This window comes from Seriola aureovittata, chromosome 9, assembly GCF_021018895.1.
Source record: "Seriola aureovittata isolate HTS-2021-v1 ecotype China chromosome 9, ASM2101889v1, whole genome shotgun sequence".
NCBI classification, from domain to species: domain Eukaryota; kingdom Metazoa; phylum Chordata; class Actinopteri; order Carangiformes; family Carangidae; genus Seriola; species Seriola aureovittata.
Genome location: NC_079372.1, coordinates 29,011,270 through 29,034,350, shown reverse-complemented (window position 1 = coordinate 29,034,350; position 23,081 = coordinate 29,011,270). Strand labels below are relative to the sequence as shown.

At 41.5% G+C, this 23,081-nt stretch overlaps 2 protein-coding genes and 1 long non-coding RNA gene across 5 annotated transcripts in view; 2 read left to right on the top strand and 1 right to left on the bottom strand.

The window, feature by feature from the left end:
• Window positions 1–4,374, top strand: part of borcs6 (BLOC-1 related complex subunit 6) — an 11,889-nt gene extending 7,515 nt beyond the window's left edge. For both annotated transcript variants that reach the window (XM_056384825.1, XM_056384826.1), the window contains exon 7: window positions 350–4,374. In XM_056384825.1, coding sequence (XP_056240800.1) covers window positions 350–475 — 126 coding nt within the window. In that variant the 3' untranslated portion in view covers window positions 476–4,374. The remainder of the gene's footprint in view (window positions 1–349) is intronic.
• On the bottom strand, window positions 4,316–23,081 carry si:dkey-72l14.3 (Glyco_hydro_56 domain-containing protein). 2 transcript variants are annotated; one of them, XM_056384824.1, is made up of 7 exons: window positions 22,858–23,081; window positions 10,406–11,110; window positions 9,916–10,164; window positions 9,382–9,528; window positions 8,210–8,296; window positions 7,692–7,886; window positions 4,316–6,361 (listed from the first exon to the last, which is right to left on the bottom strand). In XM_056384824.1, the coding sequence occupies exons 2-7, from the start codon at window positions 11,051–11,053 to the stop codon at window positions 5,957–5,959; spliced, it is 1,731 nt and encodes a 576-aa protein (XP_056240799.1). In that variant the 5' UTR covers window positions 11,054–11,110; window positions 22,858–23,081; the 3' UTR covers window positions 4,316–5,956. The 2 variants fall into 2 exon arrangements, with proteins under 2 accessions (XP_056240799.1, XP_056240798.1); XM_056384823.1 differs by lacking the exon at window positions 22,858–23,081 and adding an exon at window positions 22,299–22,731.
• LOC130174701 (uncharacterized) overlaps window positions 15,524–23,081 on the top strand; it is a 44,873-nt gene continuing 37,315 nt past the window's right edge. The window contains exon 1 of the long non-coding RNA XR_008828619.1: window positions 15,524–16,129. This is a non-coding gene — a long non-coding RNA (uncharacterized LOC130174701). The remainder of the gene's footprint in view (window positions 16,130–23,081) is intronic.

Genomic DNA, 23,081 nt, shown 5'->3' with positions numbered 1-23,081 from the left:
GTTCTCAGCAGGTTGTGGACGTACACGAGCGTTAATCTCATCGCAGCTAGGCAACGACGTTTAATATCCACCGGGTCTGCGTCTTGTAACGTAACACCGTGCGTCTCCCTCTTCCTGTTTCTCTGAGCGTCTTCGCAGCGAGGAGAGAATAGTTCATGGATCACGGATTCTGACGGAATAAAAAACGCTAAGCAAATGTCAGAGTCGGCACATACCTGAGAGGCCGTTAATATTTGATAAACCTGAGTGACCGCAGCTAAAGTCTATGAGTGAGGAAACCCTGGATCCTTGTCATGTTTTCATAATCTTGTCTGTATTAAAGCAGCAGCTGTTTCTCTGCCTCCCTCAGGGCATGTACACACTGATGGCTCGCTGCGAGGAGCTGGATCGTTCCATGCAGCCCATACACACTCTGGCCGCGCAGATCCGCGACATCAAACGCACCCTGGACGCTCTGGAGGCGATCTGCAAGTAACCCTCAGCATGTCTGGTAGAAAAACACACCCCAGCTGCAGACATCCAACATCAAGCACATAGTGAACGAGGCCGTCTGCAAGTAGCTCCACCCCTCCGCAGGTACCACACACACACCGCAGCGAAGATTAAGTGCACCTCTCCGGGAGTCCTTGAAACATTGCTACTAGGCATGCTGGAGGATTGGCGCTCATAGTCCCTCGCTTGTTCATTGTCTGAAGGCGACCATGTTTGTGTTGTGACCAAACCAACTGCGCTTGATTGGCTCTCGGGTCTGAGCTTTTCCTCCTCCCTTTTCTTTTAAAAGCCACGTCTCTTATCACATGTGTCAGATCAACCTTTTCTGGAGACGCTTGATCGAGTGCCCTGAACACACACACACACACACACACACACACACACACACACACACACACACACACACACACACACACACAGGAGGGATCATGTGTTGTTATCCGTCCAGCCCGCTTGGTTCAGATTGCACTAACCCGCCCTCCCCACACGGGGGCGATGTTTCCCGCTTCGACCAGAACTAACTGCTCAGAAGACAGAGACTTTTGCACGGGAACAGAAAGTCTATTTTTTAATCTTATGCAACGAAGATCAGATTCTTTCACTGTCGGCTGAATGAAGGGAGGAGAAGTGTCACGTCTGTCTGTCTGTCTGTCTGTCTGTCTGTCTGTCTGCCTGTCTGTCTGTCTGTCTGTCTGTCATGTTTATTTATTCAGTTTTCTCAGCTTGTGTGCTTTTTCAAGAACAATGCTTCTCTGTCATTGGGAGCTGATTCTTCCACTGGAGCGTTTAAGCGTAAATTAAAGCTACAGAAGAACATCTGACACAGACGAGGAAAGTGATTTATTTATTTATTTTTATTTATTTTTTAGGTCAAATCGATGCACGGAGCTAGATTTAAGATTAGAGGCAACAAAGTGATTTGAAAGTACAGATACCAGTTCTTTAAAATGAACAGACAGAGAGAATCTGAGTGACAACTATCTGAAAGGGACAGCTGTGGTTGTGTGAGGTGTTCATGTTCAGGCGGTGTGTTTCCTGCAGTAGATTCAGTTCAGAGCAGCAGGAGGACCGGCAGACGCCCAGTGAAACAATCCAACATCTGTTTAAATGAAGCTTCATGTAGAAGATTTTACATCTTCATCTTCCCGTCAAAACAGAGTGAAGTTTATCTCTTCCTGATTCACTCAGCTGACCTGAGGCTGCGGCGTATTACAGTGCGCTCTGTAGGTGCGCCTGTGCGTAGGAATACAGTAGTTCAGTGGCTGAGAAAATGTAGTGCCAAAGGAAAGTTCTGTTTCACCAGGAAGATGAAGATGAAAATCTTCTACATGAAGCTTCATTTGAACAGATGTTGGTTTGTTTCACTGGGCGTCTGTTAAAAGTGTTTAAACCAGGTGTTTTCTGCTGGCCCCGCCCACAGCAGCTCATCACTCTGCTAGTGCACCTGTCCTCCTGCTGCTCCTCAAAACTGACTCTCCTGCAGGAAACACCGACTGAACATGAACACCTCACACAACCCCACGACTCACAACCACAGCTGTCCCTTTAAGATACTTGTCACTCAGATTCTCTCTGTCCTTTAATTTAAAAAAACTGGCATTGAAAACGTTGAAATCACTCGGCTGCCTCTAATTTGAAATCTGGCATCGATTCTCCCTAAAAAAAAAAAATCACATTTTGTGTCAGATGTTCTTCTGCAGCTTCACAGCGGCTTTAAATATTTGAAAAGCTTCAGGTACTTTAGGATTTGACTTTTAGATGTCATCAGAGGTGAAAACACCTGATATGCAAATGACAGATCGATTCAGCCAACCTGCAGATTTTTCATGAAATCTGAAGCCACTGAAAGTCGTTTCATCTCCAGGCTTTTTTCATTTCCAGCTGACAGACTGCTCAGTGTCGTTAATTGGATTGTGTTGCTTCAGTTTCCATTCAGCCAGTTTAAAGGAATAATATATGTATTAGAAGAGCTCAATTTCAAAACGCATTTTTAATCCATTCAGTTCTTCTCGGCACTTTGCTAGTGACTTTAAATTAGCTGCTAATCTTCAGCCGTTTATGGATGAGCTTGAGGTTTTGGCTGCGACTGTAGCTTTGACTCCTGTGAAATGGTGGATACCTGAATTTGGCACCAAACTGTATTTCCTCTGCATTGACTACGTGTGTATTTGAATGTTGGGAAATCTGTAAATTAAACTCAGATCTCTTGAAGTTTGCTTCTGAAATTACACAACAGTGGAGTTGATTTTGTTTACATCACAATGGAAACGATTGAAGTTAAATGTGGACGGAGTCGAGACGAAGCCTGTGGACGTCAACTAACGTGGACGTTGAGTATTTATTAGTTTGAAAGACACTGAACGACTGGAAGATGATACTGGATGTGATGAAGAGACTGTGCTACCTCTGTCACTGGTGGGTCGCCCTGTACTAGATGTTCATCCGTGGCCTGCTGACGGCAGGCAGCATGTGGTTTGGCTTGAGTAGTGTCAGTGGTGTTGTCATATCTTTCTTCAGACCTGATTTCATCTGCAGAACGTTATCAGAGCAAAGTCACGTGTTTTAATCTTGATGCTTAAATCTGCTATAAAATGCATCTTTTTCAAAGTGTCACCTTTGGTTGGACCTGCAGCAGCAGCAGCAGCAGCGTGACCGGTGTAAAGCAGAGGTTCACAGCCCCCTCCACCTCAGGGTCGCTGGGAAACCTCTACAATCTTTACGTACCACAGCCGAGCCCGTAACAACATGGAGGACGATCGTGTCGTTCTCAGAACTTTTTGATTCTCCACTTTTTGCCATGGATGAATCATCTAGTTCCTGTCACAGCGAGCCGCCTCAATATGAGGAAAAATAGTTTGTAAACATTTTTTATATTTTTTTAAAGATCATTTTGTTTCTAAACCAGACCAGGTTCTCAACCTGTGGCCCGGGGCCCACTGATGGGCCACGGATGTATTGTGTGGGCCGACAAATCATTTACAAAACAGAACAATTTTGGTGAAAAGATGTAAATAAAAAGATATATTTGATTAATTAATGTTTTGTTTTGAAACAAAATAATCTTTACAAAATATATATATATATATTATGTATATAATTTTTTCTGATATTGAGGTCTATCACTGTGATAACTCTTTCATGTTGACGCCGGCCGGACCTCATCACATGCATGCTGCTCTCTCAGTCTGGTTGAGCACTAAATGATCCTCCAAGACCAAAACTGCAGCGTGAAGAGACGCTCTGAGAACGACATCATCGTCCTCCATGTTGTTACTGGTCGGATGTGCGCCGCCAACATTTTAGAGATTTTCCCAGAGTGTCCCTGGGTTGGAGAAGGTTGTGAACCTCTGGTCTGAACTGTCTCTACACGCAGCTCTGCAGCTTTTAATAATGTGGTTTCACTACAACAGGATCAGATCACGTTACTGGCAGCACATGTAACATCTGCTCTTCGTCTCCTCGTCGCTCTCTTCAACCTTTTTGGAAAAAGTTTGTGAAACTTGTCGTCAGAGAGAGAAGCATCATTAAAACGCTCATACTAAAGTTTATAATCCTCCTGGTTCCCCAGATGATTCTGAAATTGACTCAAACATGTGTGAGGCTGTAAAGATGAAATGATCTTTTGCTAATAAAGGTGCAAACGTCCAGAGAAGGGGACGTTTGTGTCGGTGGACTGTGGAGGAGAGGAGGGATCCTCGACGTGGGAGATGAGAGGAAATTCATTCTCTTGTTCATAATATATATAAACGTACGACTCAATCAGATGCACCTGTGTACATATGATCTCTTTCTGTAACTAAAAATGATTTAGATACCCTTCGTCTTGAGTGTATATTTTAATGAAAAATAACAAATAAATTTACATGAGCTGCAAAAACAAAACGTGTCAGTGTTTTTTACATCAGTCTGAGCTCTGGAGGACGAGGACTGGGAGGAAGACTTAGAAAAATATTTACATATAAACAGATTGTCTATTAAGGACTGACGTGTTTGTCCTTCGAATGAACAGATACTGCATTTATAACAACCACACTCATATTTAAAGGGACTTAATTACATGCTGGTGTGACTAACAGAGCTTCTTCACAGGAGACGGAGAAGCACACATGTTGTCAACGGTAACGACGGGGCTGCGGTCTGCTCTGATCTCTTCAGTTCATTATTTCTATTTAATTATTATTTACTGGCTCAATTTTCTCTCTTTGTATTTTTCTTTCATGTTTTCTTGTTTCTACGTTTCTCTCCTGTTTGTGTTTGTGTCTGTGGTTAGTGACGGACGACTCATCGCTCTTGTGATAAGTAAAGTTTATGTTGAGAGCAGTGCTGATGAATTCTCCTTCACATCTTTGACCTCAGGAAGTTTTCCGTCGAGGAGTCGTGGTCAGGGAAATCATTTAGACTTTTCGACCGCAGCCCAGGAACCTGAAACCGAAGCAGCTAAATGGAATTCAGCCATCCTTCATTTTATTATTTACACCTGTGCTTTTCCTGCTGTGACTTTGTTGAGTGGTGCAGTTTCTGCAGAGCTCAGGCAGAGGGCGCCGGAGAGCTCCAGTGATTCCTGCTGGAGTTCAGCTGAGCGGCTGCAGTTAGTGACATTTGTCTCATGTAAACTCTGTTGTCTGATGTTTTTGTTTACACACATTCTGTTTGAATTTGAATGAAGACATGCGGCTCTCAGACTTTAAACCACAACTCAATGCACAAATTAAATCATTTTATGGGCAACATCTCTGGTAAATTAAAGGTTTGATTCATCCACATTAGAAAAGAGCAGAAATTGCCATGACGTCAGGTGGTGCAGATAGATTTTGGTTTTATTTGTCCAGATTTTGACGGATTGTTTCTGAGATGTTTCTGCTGACGTCCAGATAAAATGAGAGGAATTTTATTTGTGGTGCAAAAACAAAATTAAAAACTGTCCCAGATAATTTGGATAATCTCAAGAAACAGTCCCAGAGATGTTGACAGCAGTTTTTTTCCTGTTTGTTTGTTTGTTTGTTTGTGTGGTGAACCCAGCACATCTATTTATTGGACAGAGAAACTCTTCACTACACGAGGCCTTAAAATGAAGAAATAATTTCCACATAACAAACACTGACGAGTAAATGGAGAAACAAAGTGTGCAAAGACAATAAAAGCTTTTGTGTATCTGTGATTGGACGACTGTCGGGCTGATGTCATGTGACAGTCAGCTGATAGCAGCACACTGACAGGTCAGTCTAAGGAGGCGTCGCTCCTTCCTGAAGGAGGTGTAAATACAGCCAGCAGAAACCGTCTCTTGGCACATCCACTGAGGTTTAGACTGAGTTTGTTCTCCTTTGTGTTTTGTGATATTCAGGTGACGTTGAGCTACAGAGCAGCACGCCTGCAGCCAGCAGGGCCTCAGTGTCTTGCTCAAGGGCACTTAAGAAGGGCTGTTACAGCCCAGACCTTCCAGGTGAAGGCCGGCTTGTTTCACAGTTTAAGGTTCCAGGCATCGACTTCCAGCCACCAGCAGCAGCAGGACAGTCAGGTGGGGGGCACTCAGTGGATGTGTGCCTCCGTCTGTGGGCAGCTCCAGGAGACCTGCAGTACCTGGTGAACTGCTTCCTCTTAGCTCAGGCACTGAGGCTCCTTTTGTTGCAGAAGCTACTGTGGAAGCGGTCGTAGTTCCCGCCACATCTCCAGCGTTTTCTTCTGTCGTTCCCCCAACAGATGCTCCGTCTTTGGGGGACTGCTGGTCTGCGACGTCCCCGTCTGCCGTCTTGTACCACTGACACTGGAAGTCTTTCTTCCACGTCTCGGCCGGGTCTGGTTCAGCTGGTTCAGCTGGTTCAGCTGGTTTCGTGTCGGCGTCCGGCTGATCTGTGGCTTTTGCTGCTTCTGCCTGGAAACAGTGATAAAATTAAATGAACATTAACAAACTGTTCACAGAAATCAATATCTGTATGATTAAATAATGCAACTAAAATCCAAAAGGAAATTTGAACATTGTGATTGTGTTCTGCATTTACAGCCACATTCATACTTAATATTCTGTTGTACTTTTTATGAATATTACCGACAGCCCGTCCAGAGATTTGCAGAAAGTGATGAGTGTTCCCAGAGAAACACAGTGTTCCTGTTTTCACTGGTACACGATCAAACTTCAGCAAATCCTCTGTCGTGTCTCAGCTGCTGCTTTTCTTTCTGCTTTCTTACTTTTTAAACACCAAAGATCCTCAGGCAGCTGGACTCCCTGCAGCTTTTTATTTTTTATATATATAAATAAAGTCACGCCTGGTTGTCTTCATCAGTCGTGACTCAAACTGAGTTGTTCTATTTCCAACTTTCCTACATAAGTTGAGAACTTGTTTGTCTTCACACGTGTCTTTCGCTGCGTGGAAACGTTTTTATGAGTCAACTGTTCATTGGAAGAAAGGGTGAAAGTCAAAGAGGAAATCAGGTCGACTCTTTTTCTCCCCAGTCTCATGTGCTTGTGTTTGTTTCATATACGTTCCTAAAACTACGGTGGCCCTGAAGCTCGACTCAAGAAAACAACCACGTGCAAACAGACAAAACAAGTTCAGAAAACATCTTCATCAGTTTGACATTAACACACGAGCTGCAGATACTCAACACAACAGGAAGTGTTTCCAGGGGACACTGAAAAGTGATGCGCGTACCATGAAGGTGTAGTTCTGACCTGTCCTGTCTCTCTCTCTCACTGTCACTAGGAACAAGTGCGTCCCAGCCTGGTCCGTCACTTTTTACTGTCCCCCTGGGAACACTTCCTGTTGTGTTGTGAGGTTCTGCAGCTTGTGTGTTAATGTCAAACTGATGAAGATGTTTTCTGAATGCTTCTGTGTTTTCCTGCGTTGCAGCGTGTTGAGCTTCAGGGCCACCGTGGAAAACCGCTTTTTTTCAATTTATATTAATGAGTAAATTAAATATTAAAGCGCCACAAACTGCAGCCACCAAACACCTGAATCAACACAAACTGAACATGATGCAGCTGCTTCTGCAGAAACTGAGTGTCAGTTGGACGTGTTTCATCGTCAGACTCTGAAGGCCTCCACATGCGCTGCAGTGCGTCATGGGTAATGACACAGCTGCTGTGATGACGCTGTCAGTGAACGAGCGTGAACAGGCTCTGTCAACATCTGTACACAGCAGCAGTGATAACTAGGCTTTAAAAACCCAGCACTAATAATCTACTTAAATTTACATTTCATCACCTTTTCCGTCACCTTCTCCACCACGTCCACCGGGGGCGGGAGGTGGAGATAGGCGGAGCTTTCCGGGTTCTGACGGACGCATCGGCCCTTTCCCTGGCACAGAGACGCTGAGCAGAGTCGAGTCGCCGTGGTTACGTTGATGGAGTAGGGTCCCAGGACCTTGCGGACAAACTCTGCCAGGTCCTGACACTCTCTCTGGGAAAGGAACAGGAAGCAGGAACAGTGGTGGTGTGTGTGTGTGTGTGTGTGTGTGTGTGTGTGTGTGTGTGTGCGTGCGTGCGTGCGTGTGTGTGTGTGTGTGTGTGTGTGTGTGTGTGCGTGTGTGTTGGGGGGGCAGATACAAGAGACTATATGTTTCCTTTATAACATTCAGATGTTTTTTCTTAAAACAGGAAGAAAACAAATGAAGTACGTTGATGGAAAAAGAGAAATACTAAAACTCATCATGTATAAATAACAATAAACATAGAGACATATTTGTGGGTGTGAGCACTTTATACAAATGTACATGTGTGTACCTCCGTCTTAGTCTCACTTCTCTCCCAGATGACGACTCCAGCCGTTCCCATGGCAGCACTTTCTCCGATGGTGCTGACCAGGTCTGTCTGCAGAGAGGAAACACACAACAACAGAGTCACAGCTCTTTTCAACGCTTGTTTGTTACACATCGTCTGTTCTTCAGACTCAGGGGCCGCTCGCACAAAACACCTTAAGTGTTCTCCTTAAGTCTGACACTTAAGGTTGAATTTCTCCTCAGCTGAGGGAGTTACTCAAGGTCGTTGCACAGAATCTCTTACAGGAAAAACATTAACGCGTTTGCAGCAGTGACAGAGATTTTACAGCTGTAAAATTCTACAGTTTCCATGGAGACAGTTTCTGGCATTAGCGCTGGTGATAGCGGTGAACACCTGTCACTATCTCACCTGTGTCGTCTCAGAGTCGGTCAGAAGAAAAGAAGGAAAAGAAGAAACTTCTAGAAGAAAAGCAGAAAAGAAAACTCGTCCTGAAAAGTAAATCTGATCCATAAACGTCCAACAGACGCTCGCTGAACGACACGGCTCACAGCTGATCGATCGACATGAAATATTTCACTAATAATCGACTGTAAAGATCCGCAGCATCAAACCACAGAGTGATCATTAACTGCAGAGGAGCTGAAGACACAGCTGATCTGGGATCAGATCACAAGCTGAAACTGATCAGATCAATAGAGAGAAATCAATAAATCAGTTCCTCTGGTTGAGGCTCCATCAGGTTCCTTGAGTAAAGACTAAGAGAAAACCCTCAACACTTTAAGGAAACGTCGAGGAGAAGACTTAAGGTGTTTTTATTTGAAGGAAACCTTAAGTTGAACTTTAATACTTTCAGTTTGAATTACAGAGATAATAAAGTCTCAGCTGTAATTTGAGGAGGTTCACAGGAATGTAGAAAGACAGTATTCATCACATGACGTCCTCCACCTTTTACTGCGACCAACACTAATATTAAAACATTTACAGCCTTTAATTAATTAACTTTTCTCTTCTCTGAATGAAACTTTGAGATTAAAGATCCAGAAATAATCAGCGTTATAATCAAATATAATCCTGGACTCCTCCTCTCTCCCTCCTCACCTCTCCTTCTGCTTTAAGGTCCTATGTTTGTGCTGCTCCTGGATCAGATACTGGACACAGCAGATGTTTAATCTCACCTGTGACAGGAACGTGTTGGTTGAGGCATAGACGCTCTTGACCAATGGGAACACAGGAAGATCAAACGCCGTCCCAGGCAGAGAGGACACTCGTAGTGCTTCTCTTATTAGACTGGATAAATAAAGCCTGGCTCCAGCCGTCCCCCCCTGCAGAGAGGGACATATTGTTCACATTTAAACCAAGCTTAAACTGAACTAAACTAAATCATGTCCCACAACCTTTTCCTGCATTAGAAGCTCTGGGGTTGTTGGGTCTCAGACGTGTTGGTTTGCACCGACTTTGACAAAGAGAAGTTTTGTAACTTCTTCCCTCAGCGGTAAAGCAGTTTTTATTTGACAGATTATTGGTTTTACGTTGGGAGTCATCTGTCGTCGTCGTCCCCTGAATGAATCTTTGTGTTGTCGTGTTTTAAATGGCGTTAACGTGTCTCTCTTATTCTCTGTTGTGTTATATTTATATAGGTTTAGCCTGGAGGCATCAGTGGGTATGACAGTTAGTACAGGAGAGACAAACTGAAAGTGGCGTTGACCCACCTGCAGCTTCTCCAGGGTGAGGAGGGGGTAGAGGGCGGAGCTTCGTTTCCACAGCCACAGGAGCTCGTCGTTAAGGGTCATCTCCGCAGGGGGGCACTGGCCGGTGTAATTGGCTAACGTGGTTTGGGCGGGGTCGCCGCTGTAGCAGCTGGGGTAAGGGGAGACGCCCCATAATGCTTTGGGCCGTAACCTTTTGACCTCTCGTAGTGTCTCGGTCATTACTGACTGGGCTGCTGCCTCGAAGTCCACCTGTGACGAGATCAATAGTCAATAACCAGAGAACATAAAGAGTTTACATGATACACATGGAGGATAATGTATGTTCTGTGATGGAGGATTTTATCTGTATCTGCTCCACCATCTCCCAGCAACATCTCCACCCATGCTTCCTCAACACACTTGTGTTTCTCCCTTATTCCCTCTTGCCACAGCGCTCGCTGTCTTCCACCATCCGCCATTTTCATCCCGTCTTTACCTGGGCGTTTCTTACCTGTGACCACCTCTCCACCTCCTCTGGGGTCCAGTTAGGGAAGAAAGCCTTCAGCAGGTTCCTCGACGCCTCCAGATACATCGTCTTCTTCTCTCGGTTCCTGGACCACTGGGGGGCCCACTCTGACCACCGCAGCACCCCCAACCCCAGATACCTCGGGGCGGGTAGAGCCGCCTCCAAGTCCTGTTGTGTTTTCTGGAGGTGGTTGTCCAGGCGCGTGTACTGCGGCACCCCCCCGTTGACCGGAGTGTCCTTGTCCACAAAGTAAGGGTAGTTCCCCAGAGTGTCCTCGTAGAAGACGGCCACGCGGCCCTCACGCTCCATCCCCAGAGATCTGACGTCTGGCCGACCGGGGCAGGAGGAGTCGGGGATGCCCCAGAAGATGATAAAAGGCTGTCCGGACAGGAGGGGGGGGCGGGCCGGCTGCGGTGGACCAGCTGCACAGAGGTCAGCAAAGGCAGTGAGCAGGAGGACGAGGAGGGGCAGTACAACCGGAGGCTGGACCGGAGGAATGGTTGATGGAAGAGTTGTGGCTGATGTTTGAGTCCTTAGATTGTAAGGTGTCAGTTTGGATTCTGGTTCTGGCTCGGGTTCTGGTTCTGGTTCTGGATCTGGGTCTGGACGCGACCGTGGCTCGGTCCACGCCATTGGAGCGACCACCTCTCAGGCTCTCACCCCTTCAGGCCCTCACAGCCAATCATGTTCCTGTGAAACACAGTCGGTCATGTGACGCGTTAAACACAGTGATGATGTTTTACATTTACGTCTCTGCTGCAGTCGCAGTGTGAAGTGCTGGGAGAGGAGGACGGTCCTGAGGGACGGGGACAGTTTGTGTCGACAGACAGGTTGTTGTGTTGATTTACTGGTATTGATGATAAAACCCTGATGTTTACATTTACATTCACTCATTTACAGACGCTTTTATCCAAAGAGACTTACAGGTTCATCATGAAGCTTCAGTGCAGGGTGAGACCGTGGTGTTAGCACTAAGTAATATAGCTATTTAATATTAAGATATTTAAAATATGAAATATTGATATGTTAAAATTTCACATACTGTATAATAATATCATGCTGGCAGATGTTCAGCCTGGTGGATCTTTAGTTTATCAGTTCATCTTGTACAGACTCTCTCTCCACTACCTTTCACTCGTGTTTGAGTTTCATTCATTTGCCAAAAACAGACAAAACACACAATAAACAAAGTTATAGATGAATTTGACTGACAGCATTTTTCTATAGATGTTGAAATAATATTGTTGTTGTGACAGCGACATCTCAAACCTCCACAAACCACAAGGGGTGAGGAAGAAAGATTTTTTTATTTCTTTGAGTAAACTGCTCCTTCACATCAGTGACGCCCCCCCCCCCCCCCCCCCCCCCCCCCCGATCAGACCTTTGTGTTGAGATGTTTCATTACAGGAAGTGTTTGAAACCCACAAACACAATATTCACACGTTCTGTCACTGTGTTACTTAATGAAATCAATGATTCCCCTGAGGCGACCCACTGTGAGAAGCACTGCTTCACGTAAACTACACTTTATATACAATACAGTATCAGTCAGTAATTAGCTTGTTTACTAGCTTGGAAAACTGTCTTCAGCTTCACCACACAACACAACTGATGTAGACCAGACTGACATCAACAACAGCAACAACACCAGGATGAGAGTTCAGTATTCTATATTCTATATATATATATATATATATATATATATATATATATATATATACAGTATTCAGGATTGTAACTGCGACTGTCAGGATTGACTTGAACTAAGTTTGTGCTTGTTGTTATTTGTCACTTCCCTGAGGGATGCTATGGAAAAGCTCACAGGAGGGAGGGATTAATATGTATGTATGCATACATTTTAATACAATATACAATATACATACTGTATTTGTTTGGTGGATTTTACTGTTCTTTGCAGTTTTCCTTTGTTACTAACGTTTATGACTTGAAGTAAAAATATACCAACGTCCACCGTGTTCCTGTCTACGAAACATTTCCAAGGCGTTCTCACTAAGTCCGAGCTCTTTAACTTCTGCTATTGTAGATTACATAATTACATAATTTGAGATTGTTGAGATTGAAATTTATCATGTTTTCATCAAGATTATCTGCACATCATGCCACAGACACAACTGTTAAATCAACATGATTTGTTTCTCGTACCTGACTGCTGCTTTATATGTTGGTTTATCTACAAGAGTTGATCAGTATCTCCTGAAATCTGCTTCCATCTTCTCTTTTATTTATTTTAAAGGCTTAAAATCTTTAAAATGTTCTTATTTTCTTCACAAGAATTCGTCTCTTCTGTTCTAAGTGGCTTTAGAAAAATCAGCAACAGATCATAGATTTCTCACGTGTTATAATATTTTGTACACTCAGTGATGCAGGATTCAGTAGATGCAATGCTCACACAGCACACAGTGGGAAAGATGTACACAGAAGTTAAGCAGAATAAATATGCGGAAAGCACCAGTGACTCCCACTCCTCATGTTCTAATACAAATCATCATTTACATCTTGTTTCATCTGTTGACAGAGACGGAAACTCATCTGTATTCTCCTCCCTGTGTCTCACACTAATCTGACACACCAGTCACTTCCTGTTACACAAATCCACAGAAGAAAACAACACGCCTGCTTGTCAGAGAAGAAAACAAAGGTATGAACGATCAAAGAATCATATGCGTTTCAAAAACACGAGACCGAGAGCAAAGCAGTGGTTATATCATTAGAAATCTTTCTGTGTACTTTCGTGTTTTTGTGCAACGAAAAAGCAGAAGAAAAGAAATGCTCCGAGTTTATCCTGATAAAGAAATCATCCAACTGACTTTCTGTGTCATTGAGATGATGTAATGAACAAATGTGCTTCAACCTCTTCAACAATGACGGACTGTCCAGTTTAAACATTAACCAGCTCAACGTTGCTGGTTAAAATTCAAAACAACATATTTCTCCTCTCTGTCCTGATTCCACCTCCGTGTTCACACGTTTTGTTTACACCATATGTCTGAAAGCTGCTGTTACTCTCAGCAAACATGGCTTCTCTTTATCTTCTCATAATTAAAAATGATGTAATCAACCCCAGAGCTCTTTTTGAAATAGATCCAAAGACGATTTGTTTTCCTAAATAAAAAATGTTTCCAGTTTGTTTAAGTAGCCAGTTCTATAACTGAGGAACACAGTGAACCTCATGTGATTCCTGTTCCATAAATGTTACCCAGGAACTCCAGTACAGGTTTCCTGCTCAGCCCTGGCAATAAAGTGCTAAAGATTAGCACTAACTGTCTTCTTCTCAAAGTCGTCCCTCTATGTTTTACCTAGCAGCCTCACTGTCCTCAGGATACTGAATGAAAACACTTTGGTTAACGACAGCTCCCTTCTGTAATTACAACAGTTGTTAAAAATGGCTGGAAGCTGTAAATATACTTTTACTGCAGGGAAATGTTCCTTTCTGAGTCTAGACCAGCGATTAGAGCCGTCGTCTATGGACCTGACTATTATACATCACTATCTGTAGTTTGACATCACTGAGGAGAAGCTACTGACACTTTAAAGAAACTCATAGACTTGAACAATGAGGCAGGAACTCTGTACTTTAAATACAGACAAGAAGCTTTGCTATAAACAACTCTGTATCTTTACAAAATAATCAACCAAAATATATCTGTATCTAATGTATCTATATCTGTATTTGTATTTTAGCTCTGTTTCCCACACATTCACAGAAAGGCTGGTTGAATAATCAAGTAATAATAATAATAATAATAATAATAATAATATTAATAATAATAATAACTTTATTTATATAACGCTTTTGAAAACAGAAAAAACCAAAAGTAGAAACCAAAGATAAATGCATTGAAATCAAGAATTTATATGTATGTATTGTTTTGAGTAGTGTTTTAAACTGGGGCAACGACTCAGTACACACACTGTCATAGTACTACTACTGTACTAGTAATACTACTACTACTATGTTTCCTTTGTAGTTTTTTCCCAGAATAAACACTAGTGCCAGTTTCTCTCTCACGGCATCTTGATCCTCCATCAAACTGTTTTTGTCCTAAACGAGTGAATTCAGTTTCATTTAATTTCCTTTATTTCACCCCTCTTTCATACAAGTTAAATACCTTGTTGAGCTGTTCTGACTTCATAGTTTCTTTCCTTCATGTCTCTCTCAGTGTGAAACACTAATGTGAACACAGAGTCACATGTGTCACACTATTCCCTTATAATTAACTTGAGGCACATTTTAATTTCCACTCAGCGCTATGAGGCTGACACACAGATGACCACTGTGTGCGTCACTCAGCTAATTAGGATAATAATGGATACAGTGCTAATGATTGTCAGCAGCACAATCAGACCAGTTCAAAGAGCTGCAGAGAAAACGGAGGTTGAAAGTCACAGGTGTATTTATTGTACTACACTTATCTACAGTTTTGAAATACTGTCAATTAAAATCTAAAGTTTCTATATAGTGTGAGACTAAACCACATGTCACAGGGACATTTTATTCCACTATATTCAGCTGACAGGGCCATTTTACAAAAAAAAATGCAATAAGTTCCTAAAATATGATGAAGTGTTGTACTTTAAACAAAACAACAATTAGTTCGACCACCTGCAACTTTTAATGCATCAATAATTAATCGCCCAGACATCAGCAGAGGCAGAGAAACTGACTTTGAAGTTGAACGCTGCAGTTTCTTTCCTGCCTGTGTGTGTTCATGAAGCTGTAGTTGTTTAGTTAGGAGAGGATGGGAAACATACAGATGCAGTGATGAAGGTATGAGACAGATAGGTGCAGTTTGTCCTGAAGAATAGGAATAAACAATAATAAACTGAGTCGCTGCTCGGGTTCTTTTTGTGAAAATAACAACAAGCTCAGTTCCTGTTTCACACAAGAGACAATTGTGCTGTAAGTGTTGGAACTACAGAGTAACAGTACAGGAAGTGCTGTAGATTGTTGCTATGGAGATAAAGAGTTAGATTATGTACTATAGCTTCAGATCTACTTTTCAGTTTATATTAATATTAAAGTGATTCAACAATTATAGATTTTTATTATGCTACTTTTTCACACGTCGCTGTTAAAAATGTGTTCAGTTCAAACATGTTGTATGGTGCGGGTTGAACCCATGGTTGAGCCACATCCGGCCCATTACACTTTTTGTCATAGTCTTTAGTATTTTTATTGCCCTTATTTAAATTTTCCAGAACTTCGTGTTTTATTTAAGATAAATATTATTTCTACGCACCACTTATCTATTTTGGTAACGTTTTTTCACAAAAGTGACAAAGTAAGACCTACCGGGAAATCCTAATCTGGCCACTGAGCTTCCGGTCATGTGTGCTAACCTGCGTGAGTTACGTCAGTTTTTTTCTCAACCGTCTACCAAGAAGCGGGATTTTTTTCGGCTAATGGACGATTCAGTCAAAATGTTCAGGTAACCCAAACTAAACAAGCGACGCTGAGAAGAGGGAGGACAGAAGAGAAGCGGAGGACTTTACTGCTGAACCGACGACATTAGATACGTTTCTACTCACCAGGCTTCAAGTTCATCAAATGCTAGCGATGTTGACGTTTAGCCGGAGGCTAACGTTAGCTTGGTTAGCTATACACTCAACTGAGAACTGGATGTGTACCTGAGCGGTGCTGTTGATGTCTCTGCTGAGCGCGGGGCACGGAGGATGAACTGCTAATGGGTGAGTACAGTTTTCTGTTTTTATGGCGCGGGATCCGGGAACAGTGTTGTTTACCTTTTTGGCACATAGTCTGAACTGTAGTTGGGAAGCACAGGGGAGACGCGGGAACTTGGGGCATGAGGAGTAATAGCTATAGTTGTAGCACAAACAGCCTAAAGTGCGCATATATCTCACTGTACGTTCACAGCGACATTGTTAGCTGATAGCTAACTAGCTAACTGTCACCTCCGGTTGCTAGCATGATCCCTCTCTCTTGCCAAAGCAGTACAGAAAATTATAAACAGTGTCAGATCATTGATTAATGATTATACAATAATATGTAGATATCAACAATAATATTAAATACAATATAATGAAAGGTTTTTTTTTTTTTTTTTTTTTTACAGATGTAATCACACAGAAACGTACTACAGAGCTTGTTTCTCTCAGAGAGAAGATTTAATATATTTTGCATCTCTCCCTCTCTCTCAACCTATGTGCTGATCTATTCCTGAAAGCAGCTGCTCTACTCCTATAACTATATTCTGTCTTAAACTTACAGCAGATCTCACGCAGAGAGGATAAATCAGTATCATTAGGGAGTTTAGTTTCCTAACACGTCTGCGCATGCGTGTAATGCTGCACTATCACAACTGATCTCAGAAAGGTGGAAGCTGAATCAAGGACAGCTTGACAAGCTCACTTTTTTGGCTATCGCTAATCACCAGTCAAAGTTAACCCAGGATCAGGACATTCCTTGTGTTGTTTGTATTGTTACCATGACAACCTAGATCAGGGGGACTAGTGGGATCAACTATTGGATTTTCCCTTATCTTCCTGTTTAAGAGCATCTGTGCCTTTTATGTAACTCCCCTCATTTATTCATATAATACATTTTCTGCGCATTTCATCTTCTCTATGGTTTATGTTTTTAGATTAACCACAGTTGTATTTCACTCTACTGTATCATATTGTGTCCAGTTCCTCTGGAGTTAACAAAGACCTGTAGAATTTTACATTTTCCAGATTATTTTTCTTTTCTCAGAACTTGTCACATTATGGTAAAAAATAAAAAATCCAGCAATTGCTTGTTAGCAGTGGCAACTTCTCTGAGCAGCACAGAAAGCTGCATGCTTTCTAACAAGCCATTAAATGTTCCACTACCTCTGTGACTGTACTCTGGTGGTGGGATTTCTCCAACATTAAATATATCACCTGCAAATAAAACACAAGCTTTCAGAAGGAAAATGAGAAGAACTTTTTATCTATCTGCTTTCAACAACAGTTTTATATTAATCAGTTGGGGAAATTGGTTTCACTAAAATATATTCCACTTCACTGCAGACTTTTTAGAAATCATACACTAAAGCTTACACAAGTCTAGACTAGTGGAATTGAACCTGGGAGTCGTTGCTCACTGCGTTCGCGCCCAAACCATTCGACCATCAGGCTGCCTGACCTCAGTACATCTTAAGCATTGAACTGATGTTCTTATCCACAGTGACTGGATAAGAACAGTTGAATAAGCTCCCAGATCTCCAACATAATAAGCCACTAATACTAAGGAGGTCGAAGGTCACAGAATGTATAGTGTCCTGCAAATATCCCTGTTTCTAAATCCATAGTAAAGAATATGCTTTTTTTATTGTTTAACAGCAGAATCTGAAGCGAGGTGGTTTAGTGATGTCTTCGAGGAGAGATTTTAAGATTTAGTTTTATTGTTCCTTGAATAAAGGGAATGGAAATTAACCTCTGGCTTCAAACATTTTTAATATAGGTATAATAAATAAAAAGGTTAAATATCAAGGGTTTAAAAGAAATAAAATAACATGAAATGGTACTGGTAATGCTTTAGATTACAGCTCACACAAATTACTGTGTAAATACAGAGTATCAATAAAACAAAGTACTTATTATTGTTAATATGCTGGGGATGTAAACATTAGGCTTAACCTGTGAGGAAGGGTTTACCACTATAGTGTAATTATAGGATATGTTAAAGTGTATTTTATATATATTTTTTGTTCAGTTTAAGTGCAACATGTTAGTTCGACTCCTTTCTGTGATGGAGCTGTTGTGAAAGGACATGTAGGTGAAATCTGCTGGCACCCTGTTTTTACCTGCATGTGTTTCTCTGTATGTACAAAATAATTACAAAATAATCTGTATATACAAAATATTTACACAATAAATTGCGGACTGTAATGTAAAGTGTGACCAAAAGCGAAAGAATTTAACGTAGATGTGTGAAGTCCTGTATGATTTCAAGTGTCCGCTGTCAAGTGTCCAGCGTCTACAACCACGATCAGACAGTGAGATATTGTTATTTAAAATTCTCAAATCATCATCTGCTTTTCCAAAAGTGTCAGTAATCTGGTTTTTAACTGTTACCTTTTTTTATTCCAATAGCTGTAATCCCATCATACAGCATGTAATCCCTCACCTACTGGTAGTAGTGAATGGTAAACGTGATAACTGGCTAATCTGGTCAGGCTAAGCCCCTGGTCTGTGTTTACTTGTCTGTCTGGGCACAGGCTGATCCTGAGCCCAACGCCTCCACAGCTCAGAGCAAAAAAAGACACCTCAGCCTGAATGGTTACTTATTATGGAGCCTCTAATGTGTCTGCCTATACATTACATATCAGTTCAGAGGGTAATAGAAAAATAACACACTCTTGATTATTAAACATGGTGATAATTAATTTATTTATAATGGCATGTCCCTCAGCCAAGGAGGAATTCATGAATTTGTAAATCCAGCATTTCTAATTCTTTTTTTATTTCATTTTCTGATGTGTTTCTCCTTTATATTCATCTCACAGTTCATTTGTCTGCTCCTCTCCCATGAATGCCACCAAGCTGTGCCAATTACACAATGGAAATCTGTTATTTTAACCTGCTGGGACTCTGATTTGATCTTGTCATCATCAAATAGTATTAAAAAATCTAATTTTACACTTGAGGAGAAAAAGTATCCATTAAAAAAATAAATAAAAAATCACACCTGCTTATTATGTTAAATTTAGACCTTGAGATCTAGTTTATAAACCTGGCAACCAGAAGCTTTGAGCTTAGCACCACACATGCTGCTGCCTTATATGTAACTAAACATTGGCCACGGTGCAGTTGCTTAGAGAAACTCTTTTCCTACTTCAGAAAACTTCACTGTGTTGTTTTTCCCCAGAACCTCTCAGGAGTAAAATTAAGGGAAAGCTGTCATGTTATCTGTGGAGCCTCTAAATGGAGGAGCAGAGTGATGTCTCCTCTCTGTGGGTAAATGAAGCTGTAATTCTTGTGTTCTCTGACCGCGCTGTCGTTTGTGTTGCTGCTCAATGAAGCAAGAGGAAACGCCGATAGGATCCAATCAGGATGTGAAATCAGCTGAGATTAGGACGAATACATGCGTCACTCCAATCTGATGCCCAGAAAAGAACCGGTTCAGCCGAGCGACAGCAAATCACCGTTCGACCCACAGGCGACTGGTGTTTAGGAGTCATAGCACATTAGCTCAAAGAAATCAAGTCTAACAAAGTTATTGCTGTTGGTAGGATGCAGCAGACTTCCTGAGTTCAGACTTCCTGTTACCGGCTTGATATAGTTATTCTCTACCAACAGTTCTCTAAATTATATGTATATTACAGTACACTGCTGTTTAGAATACAAGCTTCACAGTATTATACTGTCAGCTATTTGGTTGCCGTTATACTGTTATTTTAGTGTTCCTACTGTAATCTCTATAAACAGTTTATAACTGTGAAATGTATGAGCACTTTTCAAAATAAAACCCCCTGAAAACTGCTTGCACACGAGTGACTCAGACCACAGATGACCTAAAGCCAATGCAGTATCAATCACATTCAGTAACTGACAAATTTAAAGTAAATAACCCCATGCTGAGTAGTGGTATGTTAGACAGATTGGATGTAGTAAAGAAGGTGATAGTTGTTTCTGCATCCTGATAGATTCCTGTTTCATCATCTCTCTGTCTCTCTCCGTTAGAGAGATATTTTCCATTAGCTTAAAAATGATATTAAACGATATGAGAACAGCTTGGAGGATTCAGATCAGTAGTGTTCAGATGTTCACTCGTTGAAACTAAATTTTCGCAGCAGAAAGTTTGACGGTGTCAGTTACTCGTTGCATCGCCCTCAGGTCATAATTTCCTCTTGTCTTTTCTTGCTCTCATAAAACTTGCTGTGACTCTTCGTGGCCTCCAGTGATGGAGTTCAAATTGTTTCTCTCTGACCTCTGACCTTTCCTGTACTGTCAGCACCAGGAGGATGGTTCTCGTCCCCTCTGTTTGTCCACAGAACAAAATCAGTTTCACATCACAGTGTGTGTGGACTGAATCAAATAGATATCAGTATATTTTTATGATAATTTAGACATGAACTGTCATCCATGTTGTAATGCTATTATATAAACAATACAAAACCAAACGACCCACAGTATATTCAACAATATTTTTACCTGATTCAATAAAACATCTCAGACTACATCCTCAAAAATTACCAGAGTTGACTCAAAAACTCTTCTCAGCAAAAATTCAACATGAAAACTAAAGCTGATATTTAGTTGGAGAACTGAATTTCACTCAGGTGTTTCTTGACACTGTTTGTCCATTTTGTCAAGCCTCACACTGTGTTATCCACTATAATGTTTTCTGCATATCAGCCAGGTCTGCACGATATGTACTAAAAAAGCACATTGGGATTATTTTGGCAGATATTGCGGATTTCAGTTGGAATGGTCAAAAAAATAAAAATGATGATGATGTGATTTTTGTTGGTCTTGTACCAAACAAACATGTTCCTTTACATCTGGAGAATATGATCTGTAGACCGGGCGTCTCTGTAGCACCTCAACACTGACAACAATGCACAACAATGTTGAGACACATTTTACCTTCATCAAAACATCACAGCTCCTGTGATTTTGATGTTGCACTTGGCCATATTGAGATTTCGATTATATTTCGATTAATAGTGCAGCCACATTAGCCAGCATATTCCATGCACCAGTTCATTAACCAGTTAATTTCCAGTAATTATTCAGATGTGTTGGTCGGGTTGGTCACTGTGTTTCAGAATCACCCAGCTACAGAATTATGAGCTGAATAAGACGTGTTGATCTAGACGTGTTCGTCTTTGTGTTAATGATGAAATATGTTCAAAGGTTTCATCAAAATGTTGATGTGAGAGTGAGGAAATTAGACAGTTACAGTTTGTTTAAATAAAACGTTATCTTACTTAAAACAATTCTATTTCATATAGCATAAAAATTATGCAATGTCTTGCTCTTCAAGGCAAACTTTTAAGATCACAGACTTTCTTTTATGATTTTTAGTCATATTGTGTACAAACAGTAAAATCACACACAGTAAGTAAGTGAAGTAAGTCAATATGATTATTAAATAGTTATAATAATAATAGCCATTGTATTTGGAAGGAAAAGTTAAAAATTAAAAATAAAATCGGTATTTTTCCTTTTACAGCTACAGCCAAAACAATGGAGGTCAATGAGATATCATTTGTCATACTAAAATCAGTGAGTTGACATTCAATAGTTTTTATTTGAAGATACTTTATACTAAACATAAAACAAAGACAGCTCATCCAGCTGTCAGTTGTAGAGGGGGAGTTTTTAGGTTTTTCATTCAGCTCTTTTGTTACAGTCGTCTTATTCAGGTTGTGGGACAATTTGTCCACGTCGGAGACGATCATTTCTGAAGCCACTGATAAAACAAAGACAATGTGTCCATGTTATTAAAATAAAAACATTCTCTTTTTACCTTGCACTGACCGACCCGGATCCAGACTTCTGAACATTAAACTACATCATCAAACAGAATCAGTTCATTAATCCACAGAACAACCACAGTATCACTGCATTTGATTTGTGGCCATGAACTGTTCATTCCAACATCATATTCAACTGTAAATGTACTAATGGGTTTTAATTTGACATTTTATATTTTATATATTTTCTTTATATACAGTGAATATACAGTATTTGTCATGTCTTCAACATTTTTTTTATGATTGATTTTCTTAGTTTACCTTCATATTTTCCATCACACAAATCAAATCAATCACGACTCATGATTAAATGAAACCAAACCAAAAGCACTAAAACTGGATGAATGTTGTTCTGACTGCTGCCACACTGAGTCAGGTTAAGTCAAACTCACCGAGGCCGGGGTTGTTCCTGTATTTACTCCTCACTGTCTGGACATGGTCCGAGTTTCTGCCCCTGACATTAAGAAGTTTTATTCCTCTGGTTTTATTCTTTACTCTCCCAGATAGAAAAGACCAGGAATCCTGCTGGATTTGCGAGGGCATGGATAAGCTGTGCATGTATAACATGCAGCGAACAGGAGCCTGACATCCGGAAGAGAGAGATAGAGAAAGAGAGGGAGGGAGGGAGATGAAGAGACAGAAATAGACAAGAGAATTAAAAAGAGAGATAAAATGTGTCGGGAGGAAGAGAGGGAGAGTGAGAGACAGAGAAGACAGAAAAGGTAAAAACACGAAAAAAGAAAAAGCCAAAGAGACGTAAAGGAGACGCTGAGAGTCTGTTCAGGAGATAGAGAGGTGTGTGTGTGTGTGTGTGTGCGTGCATGTGTGTGCGTGCATGTGTGTGTGTGTGTGCGTGCATGCGTGTGTGTGCATGCGTGCGTGTGCATGCGTGCGTGTGTGTGCATGCGTGCGTGTGTGTACGTGTGAGAAAGAGAGAGAGACAGACCTCACCTTCACAGCCAGGCTAAGCTTCCTTACTGAGAGAAGGTAAGCAGGGTCAGTGTTGACCCAGCTGACTCACATGACCAATGGCACTGACCGTAATCCCATAATCCTCTGCTCTACTGCTGCCGCTCTTGGCTAAACAAACGCCCAAGCTGTGGAGGATCACACCTGTCCTCCACTTCCTCTTCCTCCTCCCACTCCCTTCTCTCCACCTCTTCATCTCACCTTCC